This window comes from Triticum aestivum, chromosome 7A (assembly GCF_018294505.1).
Source record: "Triticum aestivum cultivar Chinese Spring chromosome 7A, IWGSC CS RefSeq v2.1, whole genome shotgun sequence".
NCBI classification, from domain to species: domain Eukaryota; kingdom Viridiplantae; phylum Streptophyta; class Magnoliopsida; order Poales; family Poaceae; genus Triticum; species Triticum aestivum.
The window spans coordinates 150738646-150753662 of record NC_057812.1 but is presented as its reverse complement, the minus strand read 5'-3'; the positions used below and the strand labels follow the sequence as shown (position 1 = coordinate 150753662).

Sequence of the window (15017 nt, the reverse complement as noted above, 5' to 3'; positions counted from 1 at the left end):
TGGCCTCCGTCTCAGTCCCGATAAAGTGGTGGCATTCGTGTCGCGCGTACATAACTACGCACTCAAAATCCCATGGGCATCGATGGAGGCATAGCTAGCTTGTGGTCCACAGTATGGCTCAACCGACATCGGATACACACATACTTTCACTTTTACTTTTTTTTCTTTTCAGTTCTCAATCCCACAGGCCACGTATGGTGGTCTGGTCATTGGTCCTCTTGAAGGATAAACACACCAAGACAGCGAGAAACGCAGACATGCGGGGGACTTTTTAGGTGATTCAGTTAACGATAACTCTACCTGCTTTTCAGGACCTGCATGCAGCTCTCCCTTGGTTTCGGCATGTCAAATAGCCTGTTGCTTATCGCACTACATGTATTAATGCGCCTTGACGTACTAATTAAATTACAATGAGAACAGTTTGCGGCTGGAGCTTTAGGACCCCAGCTTTTTAACTCTGTACCTTTTCTGTTTTCTTTCTCTTTTTCAGCTCCCCTGTGGATAACCCTATCAGGTAGCATTCGTACACTTTGATATGTTTGATGTTAGCCAGGGGCTTCATAGCACCCCACATTACGGCAACAAAAGTCCGAACACTTTTTATAAGTATAGTTCGCCACCCCAAATTTAGCATTATATGCATTGGCTCCGAATCATGTCTTTGGTCAATAGTTGGGTTGCCCGGCTCCTATGATTGCTACCTTACGTTCCGCTATATCGGCTAAGGTGGTAAAGAGAGAACTAATGCGATTGTGCCTTGGTTTATCCAAAGGAGCACCTCAGTAGAGAAAGTCAAAAACTGACTGTCATGATGCGGCGAGAGCCGGTCAGCTATTCGGAGGTTACAAATCGTTGGAGATTTCTTCCGCATTACGTGAAGGATTGGTACTTCCCGATAAGACACTCATAGCACTCTAGTTCAGATACTAGGGGATGCGCCCATGTTTTTATTGTCGAACTCCTATGGCTAAGTGAGGGTGTTACAGCCGCATAGTCTGGTTGCCTGGTTCGTTGCGCTAAACAACTTCTTCAAGGACCATCTAATTGGATCAATATTGTTTAGATTCCATCCCGAACACCCCCGTACTACCTACGTGGGGTCAGAAGCCGACGACTAGTTAACCCTCAGATTTCATATAACACGGACGCACAGGAAGTAAAAATATAAAAACATAACAAGCATTACATTGCACAATCACTTTGTTTTATCATACAAGGTAGAGGGAGCTCAAATACATTTATTCAAAGATAGTGTCTTTCGCACAATGATCCGCAACAATGCGGGACCCCTCCAAGACATCATCGAAGTATCGCTCGGGTGTGTAGTGCTCCTTGCCCTCCGGCGGCCCCTCGGTCGCTAATTTGACAGCGTCAAGCTTCGCCCACCAGACCTTGCAATAGGAGAAGGCCAGACATGCGCCCTCGATGCAGATGGACCACTTGATGACGTCCAGCCGAGGACAGGCATCCACTAGTCGCTTCACGAGGCTGAAGTAACTGCCTGGTATAGCTTCGGCTGTCCATAACCGGATTATTAAATCCTTCATGGCCAGTTCGGCCAGCCTATGCAGCTCGACCAACTGTTTTAGCTGATCGCTGAAGGACACCAGATGTTCTGGCACAAGATACTGCGACCAGAACAACTTCTTCGCGGAGCTCTCTTCTTTGGTCAGAAGAACTCTGCGGCGTCGGCCACACTGCGTGGCAGATCAGTAAAAGCCCCTGGAGAACTCCGAATCCGAGTTAGTAAACGATATTTCATCTTCACATTCTTGCTTTGCATGTTGAATGCCTTGCCCTCCGCGATCTTCCTGGACTCCCGGATCTCCTGGAGGGCGCCCTGGGCCTCATTCTAGGCTGCCTCCGCACTCTGACGAGCCTTGGCGAGTTTAGTCTTTGAACCGACGCATCGCGCTCCAAGGCCTCGCACTTCTTCATCGCGTCCTCGAGCTCCTATTGGACCTTGTTGACCCGGGCCTTGAGCCTCTTCCGAGTGGCCTGCTCCTTGATAGCCTTCCCTTCGGCTTCGACCAGGGCCGTTCTCAGGGCCTCGACCTCGGTCGTAGCCTTTGTACACATCATGGCATTTCGGTCATTGCATATCAGTTTCCTTTTTCGAATACATAACAGGTTATTACTTACCTTGTTTTTCCTGGAGATGCCTCTTCACTTGGCCCAGCTCCTCCTCGGCCTCCGCCAGTTTCTGCTTCAGTATGGAAACTTCGGCAGTATGTGAGGCTACGGCCAACAGCGACGCCTGTGTTTACATTTCAGAAAAAAATAGTTAGTTTCCCGCAATAGGAGATTGATCCTCTGTCTGGCTTTTTCTCTCCGAACACCGGACAGTGTCTCAGTGGCTACTGTCTATATTGGGATTTTCCCTTTTTTGCGTCGCTTACCTCGAAACCTATCAGGAGACTACTACAGGCTTCGGTTAGTCCACTCTTGGCGGACTGAACCCTTTCAATTACCGTGCCCATAAGGACACAGTGCTCATCCATAGTGGAAGCGCCTCGCAGCGCTTCCAGCAGATTATCCGGTGCCCCTGGTTGGACAGGGGTCACCGGCGGAATAGGCATCCCCCTTCTTTTGAAGGAGGTTGCATGCTGGATTCCAGAACCGCATCGGTCTCTGGAATCGAGTCTGGCTGAGGGCCGAACTGAATACGGCCCTCCCCACCAGTCTCCTTGGGGATTGATTCCCCCTGGTGTCTGGTGACGGGGGTTTCGCCTTTTGGCGCCTCCTGAGCCTCTCCCCCACCTGGAACAGTCCTTCGGGATAGCACCTCTGCATCGTCTTTGGCCTTGGGGGAGTGAGCGGCCGGCGGTGACTCGCTGGCCATCGCCTTGGAATCCAGCGAACCTTCTGACGAGGATCGCGGGGAGCTGTTGTGGGCCGGACTACAATAACATAACCAATCATGTCAATGCAATGAGGAGGAGAAACTTTATGGGCGGATATAAGTCTTAGCACTTACAATGCGGCCCGCGGCTTAGTACGGGGGCGTTGTGCTACCTCTTGAGCACTGTGTTGGTTTTCCCTTGAAGAGGAAAGGGTGATGCAGTAGAGCAGCGTAAGTATTTCCCTCAGTTTTTGAGAACCAAGGTATCAATCCAGTAGGTGGCCACGCACGAGTCCCTCGCACCTACACAAACAAATAAACTCCTCGCAACCAACGCGATAAAGGGGTTGTCAATCCCTTCACGGTCACCTACGACAGTGAGATTTGATAGATATGATAAGATAATATTTTTGGTATTTTTATGATAAAGAGAAATAAAGATGCAAGTAAAATAAATAGCAAAAAAATAACTAAGTATTGGAAGATTAATATGATGGAAAATAGACCCGGGGGCCATAGGTTTCACAAGAGGATTCTCTCGAGAGCATAAGTATTATGGTGGGTGCACAAATTATTGTTGAGCAATTGACAGAATTGAGCATAGTTCTGAGAATATCTAGGTATGATCATGTATGTAGGCATCACGTCCGAGACAAGTAGACCAACTCCTGCCTGCATCTACTACTATTACTCCACACATCGACCGCTATCCAGCATGCATCTAGAGTATTAAGTTCAAGAGAACAGAGTAACGCTTTAAGCAAGATGGCATGATGTAGAGGGATAAACTCATGCAATATGATATAAACCCCATATTGTTATCCTCAATGGCCACAATACAATACGTGCCTTGCTGCCCCTACTGTCACTGGGAAAGGACACCACAAGATTGAACCCAAAGCTAAGCACTTCTCCCATTGCAAGAAAGATCAATCTAGTAGGCCAAACCAAACTGATAATTCAAAGAGACTTGCAAAGATAACCAATCATACATAAAATAATTCAGAGAAGATTCAAATATTATTCATAGATAAACTTGATCATAAACCCACAATTCATCGATCTCAACAAACACACCGCAAAAGAAGATTACATCGAATAGATCTCCACAAGAGAGGGGGAGAACTTTGTATTGAGATCCAAAAAGAGAGAAGAAGCCATCTAGCTAATAACTATGGACCCGTAGGTCTGAGGTAAACTACTCACACTTCATCGGAGAGGCTATGGTGTTGATGTAGAAGCCCTCCGTGATCGATACCCCCTCCGGCGGAGCTCCGGAAAAGGTCCCAAGATGGGATCTCGTGGATACAGAAAGTTACAGCGGTGGAATTAGGGTTTTGGCTCCGTATCTGGTATTTTGGGGGTACGTATATATATAGGAGGAAGGAGTACGTCGGTGGAGCAACATGGGCCCCACGAGGGTGGAGGGCACGCCTGGGGGGGTAGGCGCGCCCCCTACCTCATGCCTTCCTCGTTGGTTGCTTGACGTAGGGTCCAAGTCCTCTGGATCATGTTCGTTCCGAAAATCACGTTCCTGAAGATTTCATTCCATTTGGACTCCGTTTGATATTCTTTTTTTGCGAAACCCTAAAATAGGCAAAAAAAACAGCAATTCTGGACTGGGCCTCCAGTTAATAGGTTAGTCCCAAAAATAATATAAAAGTGTATAATAAAGCCCAATAATGTCCAAACCAGGATATAATATAGCATGGAACAATCAAAAATTATAGATACGTTGGAGACGTATCACGTTGCTCCGGACTTGTTTCAACGTCCCATGCGGAGCTGCCCACGAGTGGGCCTTTCCCCTTCTTGGGTGCCTCCGCCTCCAGAATGGTGGAGGCCGCCCTCTTTTTCTTACCCTCATCAGGGGGAGGGTTGTTTTCCTCCTCCTCCTCATTGTCATCATTTTCGGCGGCGGAGGACTGAGTCTTGTCTTCGGACGTTGCATCCGAAGCACCCTTGCGGCGGGGGCCACTCCGGACCCCCTTGGCCTTCCCTGTGGCCTTCTTCTCCAGCGCCTTGTAGGGTGCCGGCACCAGCATCTTAGCTAAACGCGGGATGACTGGTTCTTCAGGAAGCGGAGCCGGACATTGGATACGCTTCGCCCTCTCCATCCAGTCCCGAAGAAACGATGACGATAACTTAGTCATCATCCTTGAAACAGGCAAGTAAGGGATGCAGTAAGAATAACATACCTCGTTGGCGAGGTGGTTAATGTCATGACCGCGGTCCAAATCTGTGGCCAGCGGTGTTTCGTTGCCCTTAAAAAGCAACATCCAGGCATCTTCGTGAGTGGTTTCGAAGAGCCTCTTCAGGGTATGGTGCTTCTTCGGATTGAACTCCCATAGAGGGCGTCTTCGGCTTTGGCATGGGAGAATCCGGCAAACTAGCATCACCTGGATTATATCGACGAGTTTGATATCTTTATCCACCATGCTTTGAATGCGCGTTTGCAGTGCTGTCAGCTCGTCTAGCGAACACCAGTTCGGGCCCTTCCCGACCCAGGAGGTGAGTCGCATGGGAGCGCCAGAGTTGAATTCGGCAGTTGCGGCCCAGGTGGTGCCGCGGGGTTCTGTGATATAGAACAAATGTTTCTGCCATTCTTTTACAGTCTCCACGAAAGTGCCTTTCGGCCAGGAGACATTGGCTAGCTTGCTCACCATGGCGCCTCCGCACTCCACGTGCTGGCCATCCACCACCTTCGGTTTCACATTGAAGACCTTGAGCCACAACCTGAAGTGGGGTTGGATGCGGAGGAAGGCCTCACACACGACAATGAACGCCGAGATGTTGAGGAGGGAGTTCGGGGATAGATCATGGAAGTCTATCCCATAGTAGAACATCAGCCCGCGGATAAAGGGGTGGAGTGGAAAACCTAACCCACGGAGGAAATGAGGGATGAATACTACCCTCTCGTTGGGCTTCGGTGTGGGAACGATTTGTCCCTGGGCTGGAAGGCGGTGGGCGATTCCCTTCGCCAGGTACCCGGCCACCCGAAGCTCAGCGTTGTCCTCCTCCTGGACAGAGGAGGCCATCCACTTGCCTTGACCTCCGGATCCAGACATGGTTGAGTGCTTGCTCGAGATGGAGAAGATGCGAACTTGGGCGATGGAGCTCAAGAATGGAAGGGCAGAGGAAGAGAGAAGGCGTGGGTGGAGAAAAGGGATTCTTATCTCCTTATAAAGGCAGTAAATATTGGATGCTTGCCCACTCGCCTTAAAATTCGCCTACTCCCAAGGGTTGTGTAAATGACACGGTTGGGTTACCCATGCCCGTATTGATGAGAATCCCGTAATAAGCGGACACGATATCTGCTTTGACAAGACGTGCCAATGGCAACTGCGTCTCAAAACATGGAGCGGCAGACGAAAAACGGTTCGAAATTATGACTGGACAGATGTGATGTCCTGTTACGAAAAGTTGTCAGCAGATTGGACTCGTGTAAAATTATATTCTCGCTGCGGTTGTGTGTGTGATGTGTGTTACAGGTCCGTACACGTTCAATACATCCGAAGACTATCTTGGAGTTCGGAAGGAGGAGCCCGCCTTGCAATGACGAAGACATGTCTTCGTGCTGGATATGTTGTCATTTAAGCCAGGTTCACGGGCTACTGAGGGAGTCCTGGACTAAGGGGTCCTCGGGCGTGCGGCCTGTTAGCCATGGGTTGGACTGATGGGCTATGAAGATACGAAGACCAAAGACTGCACCCATGTCCGGATGGGACTCTCCTTAGCATGGAAGGCAAGCTTGGTGACTAAATATGTAAATTCCTTTCTTTGTAACCGACCTTGTGTAACCCTAGATCCTCCTGGTGTCTATATAAACCGAAGGACTTAGTCCGGAGGGGAGACTCATTATCATAGCTATACAAGCTAGACCTCTAGGGTTTAGCCATTAAAATCTCGTGGTAGATCAACTCTTGTAATACTCATATTCATCAAGATCAATCAAGCAAGACGTAGGGTATTACCTCCATAGAGAGGGCCCGAACCTGGGTAAAACATTGTGTCCCCCTATCTTCTGTTACCATCGACCTTAGACGCACAGTTTGGGACCCCCTACCCTAGATCCACCGGTTTTGAAACCGATAGGGCGCGCCATGGGGGGAGTCCTACTTGGACTCCCGGTCCAAGTAGGATTCGGTCCCCCCCTTTCCTAGTCCAAGTAGGAGAAGAAGGAAAGGAGGATAGAAGATAAGGAAGGAGGGGGGCGCCGCCCCCTCCCCTTGTCCAATTCGGACTGAGCAAGGGGGGGGGGCGCCACCTCTGGTCGGCCCTCTCTCTTCTCCACTAAGGCCCATTGTGGCCCATTAACTTCTCGGGGGAGGGTTCCGGTAACCCCCGGTACTCCGAAACTTATCTGAAACGATCCGAACCATTCCGATGTCCGAATGTAGCCTTCCAATATATGAATCTTTATGTCTCGACCATTTCAACACTCCTCGTCATGTCGGTGATCTCATCCGGGACTCTGAACAAACTTCGGTTCATCAAAACATGAAACTCATAATACAAATCGTCATCGAACATTAAGCGTGCGGATCCTACGGGTTCGAGAACTATGTAGACATGACCGAGACATATGTCCGGTCAATAACCAATAGCGGGACCTGGATGCTCATATTGGCTCCTACATATTCTATGAAGATCTTTATCGGTCAAACCACATAACAACATACGTTGTTCCCTTTGTCATCGGTATGTTGCTTGCACGAGATTCGATCGTCAGTACCATCATACCTATTTCAATCTCGTCACCGGCAAGTCTCTTTACTCGTTCTGTAATGCATCATCCCGTGGCTAACTCATTAGACACATTGCTTGCAAGGCTCATAGTGATGTGCATTGCCGAGAGGGCCCAGAGATACCTCTCTGATACATGGAGTGACAAATCCTAATCTCTATCTATGCCAAATCAACAAACACCATCGGAGACACCTGTAGAGCATCTTTATAATCACCCAGTTACGTTATGACGTTTGGTAGAGTATCTTTATAATCACACTTACCGCCCTGACAAATCCTAATGCCTCCACGCGTTATCTCAGGGCGGGAGAGGAAAATACGATGGGACTCTTAAACCCGAACGGGGGAATAGCATTGCTTGTGTCTTAGAGCATCTCCAGCCGCGCCCCAGGAAGGCCTCCTCACACGGTTTTTTCACGCCGGCACCAAAAAAACGGCCCAGTCGTGCCCCCAGGAGCCCGATTTTTATCGGCCTGGGCCAAAATCAGCATCGGCGGACCCATGACGAACCTGGCGCGCTGGGGGTGCCCGGGGACGCCGGGGCGAGTGGTTTTGGCACGAAAGAGCCGCGGTCCAGTCGTGTCAGCGACACCGCCCTTGTGTTCTCCCGACGCCTCGGTTTCCCGCAGGGAATCAATGGCAAGGCTGCCGCCGGTCAGCCTTGCCATTGATTCCTCACGGGCGGCGCACCGACGCCTTCCTTCCCTCGCATGCGTACACACGGGCGCGACGCGGCTATATAAGCCGGTGGCCTCCCTCGCCTCTGGCCACACCAACCCCAGCCGTCGAGCTCTCTCTCTCTCCCGTGCGCCGCCGCCGAGCCTCCCTCTCCCTATCCCGCATGTACGCCGCCCAGACCTCCCTCTCCCCTCCCGATGGTCGAGCGTTACCCTGGCGACGAGGCGGCGGCCAACGGCTTCGGCCGTCGCTCGCTCCGCAAACAGGAGTCGTGGCTCATGTTCCAGGCCAACATCCCGACGCCGCCGGACATGCACGCCATGCCGACGGGGTGGAGGCTCAGCAACACGGGAGTGCCCATTCCCCCGTTGCCCGACGCCGTGGCGCGCCCAGGCTACTTCGCCGACGAGGTGGACATCATGCGCGTTTCCCTCACCGACGAGCAGCGCGCCCTCCCCCAGTACGTCGTCGACAACCATGCGGCGTGGGCGGCGTACTTCGAGCGCCGCCAGCAACAGAGGCTGGCGTCCACCAACGGGGCGCTGGTGGTCGGCGGGGCGAAGAACAGCGAGGGGCGCCACCTGTGGTGGGGCGTCCCCGGCCGCACGCTCGAGGGCGTGCTGATGCACCTCGAGGGCGGCAACAACCGGCCGCTGGCCTACCCTCCCCCGGCGAGGGCGGCCGCCCCGTCTCACCGCCGATGCGGCGGGCCATGGATGCCCAGGAGGTTCGGCTCCTCCTCGTTGTCCTCCTCCCACTCCTCTTCCCACTCCTCCGGCTCTCCGGCGCTGCTCGGCGTCAAGGCCGAGCCCGCGGCGGAGACGCCGCTCGGCCGGCACACGCGCAGCGCCAGCATCATCATCAACGAGGGCGGTCGGCGCGCCTCCTCGTCGGCTCCTCCGTGCTTCGTCAAGCCAAAGACGGAGCCGGGGCTCGCGCCGGTGAAGACGGAGCCGGGTCTCCCCGTCGTGAAGACAGAGCACGGCGACGCGGAGCTCGACGACGACGCGGCCCTGGAATGGGCGCGCAAGGACTCCGTGAAGATGGCGAGGAAGCGCCAGCGCGCCGCCCTGGCGCGATTCGAGCAGCATCGCCGGGGCCACGACGAAAGAGGAGTCGTTGCCATCGAGGACAGCGACGACGACGACGTGCCGCCGCCGCCAGTTCGCGTTGGGGACGTCGGTCAGGGATCCACCAGGGACGGCCGTGTCAAAGAGGAGAAGCCCGACGACAACGGCAGCGACAACAACGGCGACTACTCGGCGTTCAGCGACTTTCTGTTTTAGTTATATTTGCTATGTACTGCCGAACATTTTAATATATGCCAAATTTGACCGAAATTCAGCCGTGTTTAAACGAATTCGCCGAACATTTTTTTTAATATGCGCGTCTAGGGGCAGTCCTGGGACCGGCGATTGGGGACCAACCTGTCTCCAAGCTCTTTTTTTTTTTTTTTTTGCGTCGGCTTGCCCGATGAGGCGATTTCGGGCGCCCCTAGGGGCAACAGCCGGAGATGCTCTTATCCCATCATAGGCGGGAGTTGCTCTCCCGACCATCCGAGCTCCGGCAATGTCTGCGCCCAGCGTGACCCCCATCCCCATCACCACCATCTCCGAGCTGAAGCAGCACCACTCGCAGCTCGTCCGCCTCGGCCTCGCCTCGCACCCCGCCCACGCGCGCCGCCTCCTCGCCTTCCTCGCGCGCGACCCGGCCGGCCTCCCCTACGCCGCGCGCCTCCTCGCGCACCACCCGGACCCGCACCCGGCGCTCTTCAACCCGCTCCTCGCCTCCCTCCCGCCGCGCCACGCCGCGGCGTTCCTCTCCCTCATGCTCTCCCTGCCCCTGCACCCCGACCACTTCACCCTGCCCCGCATCCTCCCCGCCGCGCCGCTCCCGCTCGCCGCCCAGCTCCACGCGCTCCTCCTCAAGCTCAACTTCCACTCCCACGCGCACTCCTTCAACGCGCTCCTCGCCGCCTACCTCGCCAACGCGCGCGCGGACCTCGCCTTCCGCCTCTTCGGCGGCGGCGGCTCGTCGGCGGTCCTCGACGTCGTGTCGTGGACCACCATGGTGGGCGGGCTGTGCAGGCTGGGCCTCGTGGACGACGCGCGGGAGCTGTTCGACGGAATGCCCGAGAGAAACCTTATTTCCTGGAACGCGATGATCTCCGGGTATGTCAAGGCTGGGCGGTTCTTGGACGCGCTGGAGGTGTTTGACCAAATGAGGGCGACGGGGCTGGAGGGGAATGGGTTTGTCGCGGCGAGCGCGGTGGTGGCGTGCACGGGTGCTGGCGCGCTGGCCCGTGGGAGGGAGGTGCACCGGTGGGTGGAGCAGAGCGGGATACAGATGGATGCGAAGCTAGCCACAGCGGTGGTCGACATGTACTGCAAGTGTGGGTCTGTCGAGGAGGCATGGCGCGTATTCCAGCGGCTGCCGACGAAGGGGCTCACGTCGTGGAACTGTATGATCGGTGGGTTGGCGGTGCACGGGAGGTGCAAGGACGCCATTGAGTTGTTCCACCAGATGGAGAGGGAAGATGTGGCGCCCGATGATGTCACGCTGGTGAACGTCCTCACTGCCTGCGCCCACACCGGCAATGTCAGCGGCGGTCGCCACTACTTCGACTACATCGTGCAGAGATACGGCATTGAGCCCAAGATGGAGCATTACGGCTGCATGGTCGACCTGTTCGGGAGGGCAGGGCTGCTGGACGAAGCCAAGAAGGTGATCGACGATATGCCGATGGAGCCTGACATTGGTGTCCTCGGAGCACTCTTCGGAGCATGCAAGATCCACAGGGACCTCGATCTAGGCGAGGCGATCGGATGGCGTGTCATCGAGCTGGATCCCCAGAACAGCGGACGGTACATGCTGCTGGCCAACCTCCTTGCCAGCGCCGGCCGATGGGGAGACGTGGCCAGGGTCCGGCAGCTGATGGACGAGCGCAACGTGAGCAAGGAGGCGGGGCGGTCCGTGATCGAGATCGACAGCGAGGTCTGTGAGTTCCAGTGCGGGACCCTGCGCCATCCCGAGGAGAAGGAGATATTCGCCATGGCGAAGGACATGATGAGGAAGATCGGGCTGGAGGGCTACGCGCCGGACACCAGCGACGTGCTGCACGACGTCGCGGAGGAAGCGAAGGAGGCGTCGCTGCTGTACCACAGCGAGAAGCTGGCCATCGCGTTCGGGCTGCTGCGCACGAGGCCAGGTGATACGATGCGCGTCACGAAGAACCTGCGGGTTTGTCGAGACTGCCATGAGGCTACCAAGTTGATATCTCGAGTGTTTGAGCGGGAGATCGTGGTGAGGGACAGGAACCGGTTCCATCATTTCAGGGATGGGGTGTGTTCGTGTAATGATTATTGGTGAGTATACTCGACACATATGCAGAAAATCGTCTTGGTGAAAGTAGATACCGCCTTATTCGGGAAAATAACCCCTAGAGATTTTAGATCCAAAATCCAAATGCACATTGAGAAACAAAAAAAGAAAAATCTTGACGTGAATAGTGTAAATTTTGCTGTTGTCTTTTATATGTATATAGCATTGTGTATTCTGAGTTTGGATGTAAATTTTTCAAAGGTCATGGACAGATGTCTTGGGAACATTAAGAGACGTTAAGAGCTTGATGCTCTGTTGGCATGTGAAATTCCAAGTTCAAACACATTACCATTTACGAGCTATGAAAAAAACAAATTCAACAATGATAAGTGATGTTTACTGTTTGACACTATTCAATGTTGATTTTGTTTGTAAATGGTAAGGTTTTTGAACTTGGGAATTTCACATGCTAATAAAACATCACTCTTAAGATTTCATTTTTTGGGGATTTCCCCAAAACTTTAAAATACCGTTTTCATGTAGTTTTCATCGGTTTTCACCGAAACTTCGTTTCTATGTGATATTTTATCATTGGAAGTTATGATCACTGACAGATCATGTCAAAGAGCGCATGTCAGAGCACCTTCTAATGGCGTGTGACTTACTGGATTGGCGCCTACGACTATGTTGCACTGAAGAAACATACATTTATTTTCAAGGTTGGCTCTCACTGAATTAGAATCACCCCCCCCCCCCCCCAAAAAAAAACCGTTGTTGGCCACTCCGACCATGTCAGCCACCATATCACCGTCTTTCCTTCTGAAGACGTCGACCACCTTCCCGTCACCACATGGCGTTTTCCAGTCTCCAATTCGACCAAGGCTAGATTTTGAAGCGATGATTTGGAAGAACTTTGGAGTTCCGGTCAATTTTCTTGATGATCACAATCTTCATGAATTTCTCTTGGTGGTTGAATTCTCGAGATCAAGGATCCATTTGAACGATGAATCAATTGGACTTATTCTACAATCTTGCTTTGGTGAAAATGCAGCCAAGTTCAAACTTTCTCAAGTTCAATATTGGTCATTCATATGTATTGTTTCATCTAGAGACGTGGGTTTCCTATTTATAATGGCGATAATATTGCTAATGCAAAAAAAAAATCCATTCTCGATTAGGGGCAAAGGAGGCATGAATTCTCGCATGGAGTTTGGATTATATTGCAAAGAATGAGAAGATGAATTGGACCATGGTCACTCGTTCAAAAAATCAAGGTAAATCTTTTGCAAATGTTGTTAGATCTCCTCGTTTTTTATGATCAAGTCTGTGCAAAGAATCCTCTTCCAAGCAAGCACCATAATTTAGTTTTCCGACGCCTTGGATTCTCAGGAATAAAAGTTTAAAAGAAGAGACCTTCATGGATCATTCATGGGCGGGATTTCTTAGGAATTTCAAAATTTTAAGCAGCAGGCTAGAACTTCTTATGGGTCGGGCCCAAGGCCTCACAATGGACAAACATTTTGTGTTCTCCCACAGGTGTTTGCCACTTTCGTCGTGTGTGCACTAATAAGATTTGATGTAGGGCCTCCAAGGGTTGGGCCATGTGACCTGCTCTTGCCGCTCTAGGCCTAGACTTCCTAATCCTTCCGCTAATCCCAAATCACAGGTGGGAATCTCTGCAACCCAAATCTCGGGTCATCAACCTAATCAGTCTCATTGGTAACATAAGGTTGTGATGTCCCCTGGATCATCATCAACGTTGACAGTTCTTAGGATGATGTCAGCGGGGCAGCTAAAGAAAATAGAAAGGTGGCCTCTTCAGCTTCATTGATCAATTCCTCCTTTGCCCAATCTCTGCTCCAAACACCGTTGAAGACCATTGTACGCCCGAATCGACCGCAACGTTCCCCTTCGATCCGACATACTTTCTGTCGCTGGGGCATCAAGCGATTGAGGTTGAAGGTCGGCTTCCCTGAGTTAGGGTTATCTTTCCACACATTGATGTTGCAACTGAAGACCTTGCCATTGCAACATTTGTTCCTATGCCCAAGGTGAGGTACATTTCATCAATATTAGAGAGATCATTACTGAATTATTAAGAGATGTGGAGAGATTAGGGTTTAAGGAGGTCAACTCTTGTCCCCATGGGCAAGTATTTGTCAGTCTCGAATCTATTTTTGACACAAATGAGTTGGTTAGTAATAGTCCACATAATTATTATGATGTTGCTATTGTTTTTGCAAACATGATTAATGTAACACCCCCAGTGTCATGCTACAGTAATCCCCTGTTAATGGTGCCATGTCATCATGTTACTGTTGCTAACCTTCACTTGATCCAAATCACCATTCAAATTCAAATCCAATATAAAGTCAAATTTCAAATTTGTCAAACTTCAAATTAAAAATGTTCAAGGTGTGGCAAATAATCCCTGGATATTTGTCATGTTGGAAACAACCTCTTTTGGATTCCCAAGGTACCCGTGGAAATTATTTAGTGGTCCAGCAGCTTTTAAAATTGGCCTTTTCAATTTCTATAAATGGTTAGACATCTCCTTTTCACTCCATACTTTTTGTTTCCAAGTCATTATATTGTGTTAGAGTTATGTGCCAAGTTTTGTTCAAAACAAAACTCATTTGTTACTAAAAGAAAATACAAAGCTGAGGCTAAATTTAATAAACAAAAAAACTTAAAGGGCGAGTTATAAAAATTTAAAACAAAGAAAAGCCCCTCCCCCGCGCTGGGCCATCCGGCCCAGCTAGCCAACCGGACGGACCAACTGCCCCCTCTCTGGCCTACAAGGCCACCCCCATGACCCAAACCCTAATGACCATCCCCACTCCCCCGCACGATTCCCCCTCACTCCCCACTCCTCTCCCCTCCCGATCCGGTCTGGATCGGGCCGAACCCGGCGCCCCAACGCCAACCGCCGTCGCCGGAGGCGTCCCCGACTCCAGGCCGGGCTGCCCCGTCACCGAACCTCCTCCACGTCGCCTCCCGTCGCTCGCTGGACGCCTCGCCTTCCTCCCCGAAGCCCCACTCGCTGGACCGCCAAATCCCCACCGACGCCGCCCTTGACCTCTTCATCCCCGACGTCGTTCGCCTCGCCGTTGCGGACTCCGGCCACCCCCAAGCTGTTGGGTTTCGTAGTAATTTCAAAAATTTCCTACGCACACGCAAGATCATGGTGATGCATAGCAACGAGAGGGGAGAGTATGATCTACATACCCTTGTAGATCGACAACGGAAGTGTTTGGTTGATGTAGTCGTACGTCTCCACGATCCGACCGATCAAGCACCGAAACTACGGCACCTCCGAGTTCTGGCACACGTTCAGCTCGATGACGATCCCCGGACTTCGATCCAGCAAAGTGTCAGGGAAGAGTTCCGTCAGCACGACGGCGTGGTGACGATCTTGATGTACTAC

General features: G+C 51.9%; 1 protein-coding gene across 1 annotated transcript; it reads left to right on the top strand.

Annotated features, from left to right (window-relative positions):
• The first annotated feature begins 9752 nt into the window (after positions 1-9752).
• LOC123154122 (pentatricopeptide repeat-containing protein At5g06540) lies at positions 9753-11780 on the top strand. The gene has a single exon (XM_044572920.1). It carries the CDS (start codon positions 9839-9841, stop codon positions 11636-11638), a length of 1800 nt encoding a protein of 599 aa, XP_044428855.1. The 5' UTR covers positions 9753-9838; the 3' UTR covers positions 11639-11780.
• The last annotated feature ends 3237 nt before the right edge of the window (positions 11781-15017 follow it).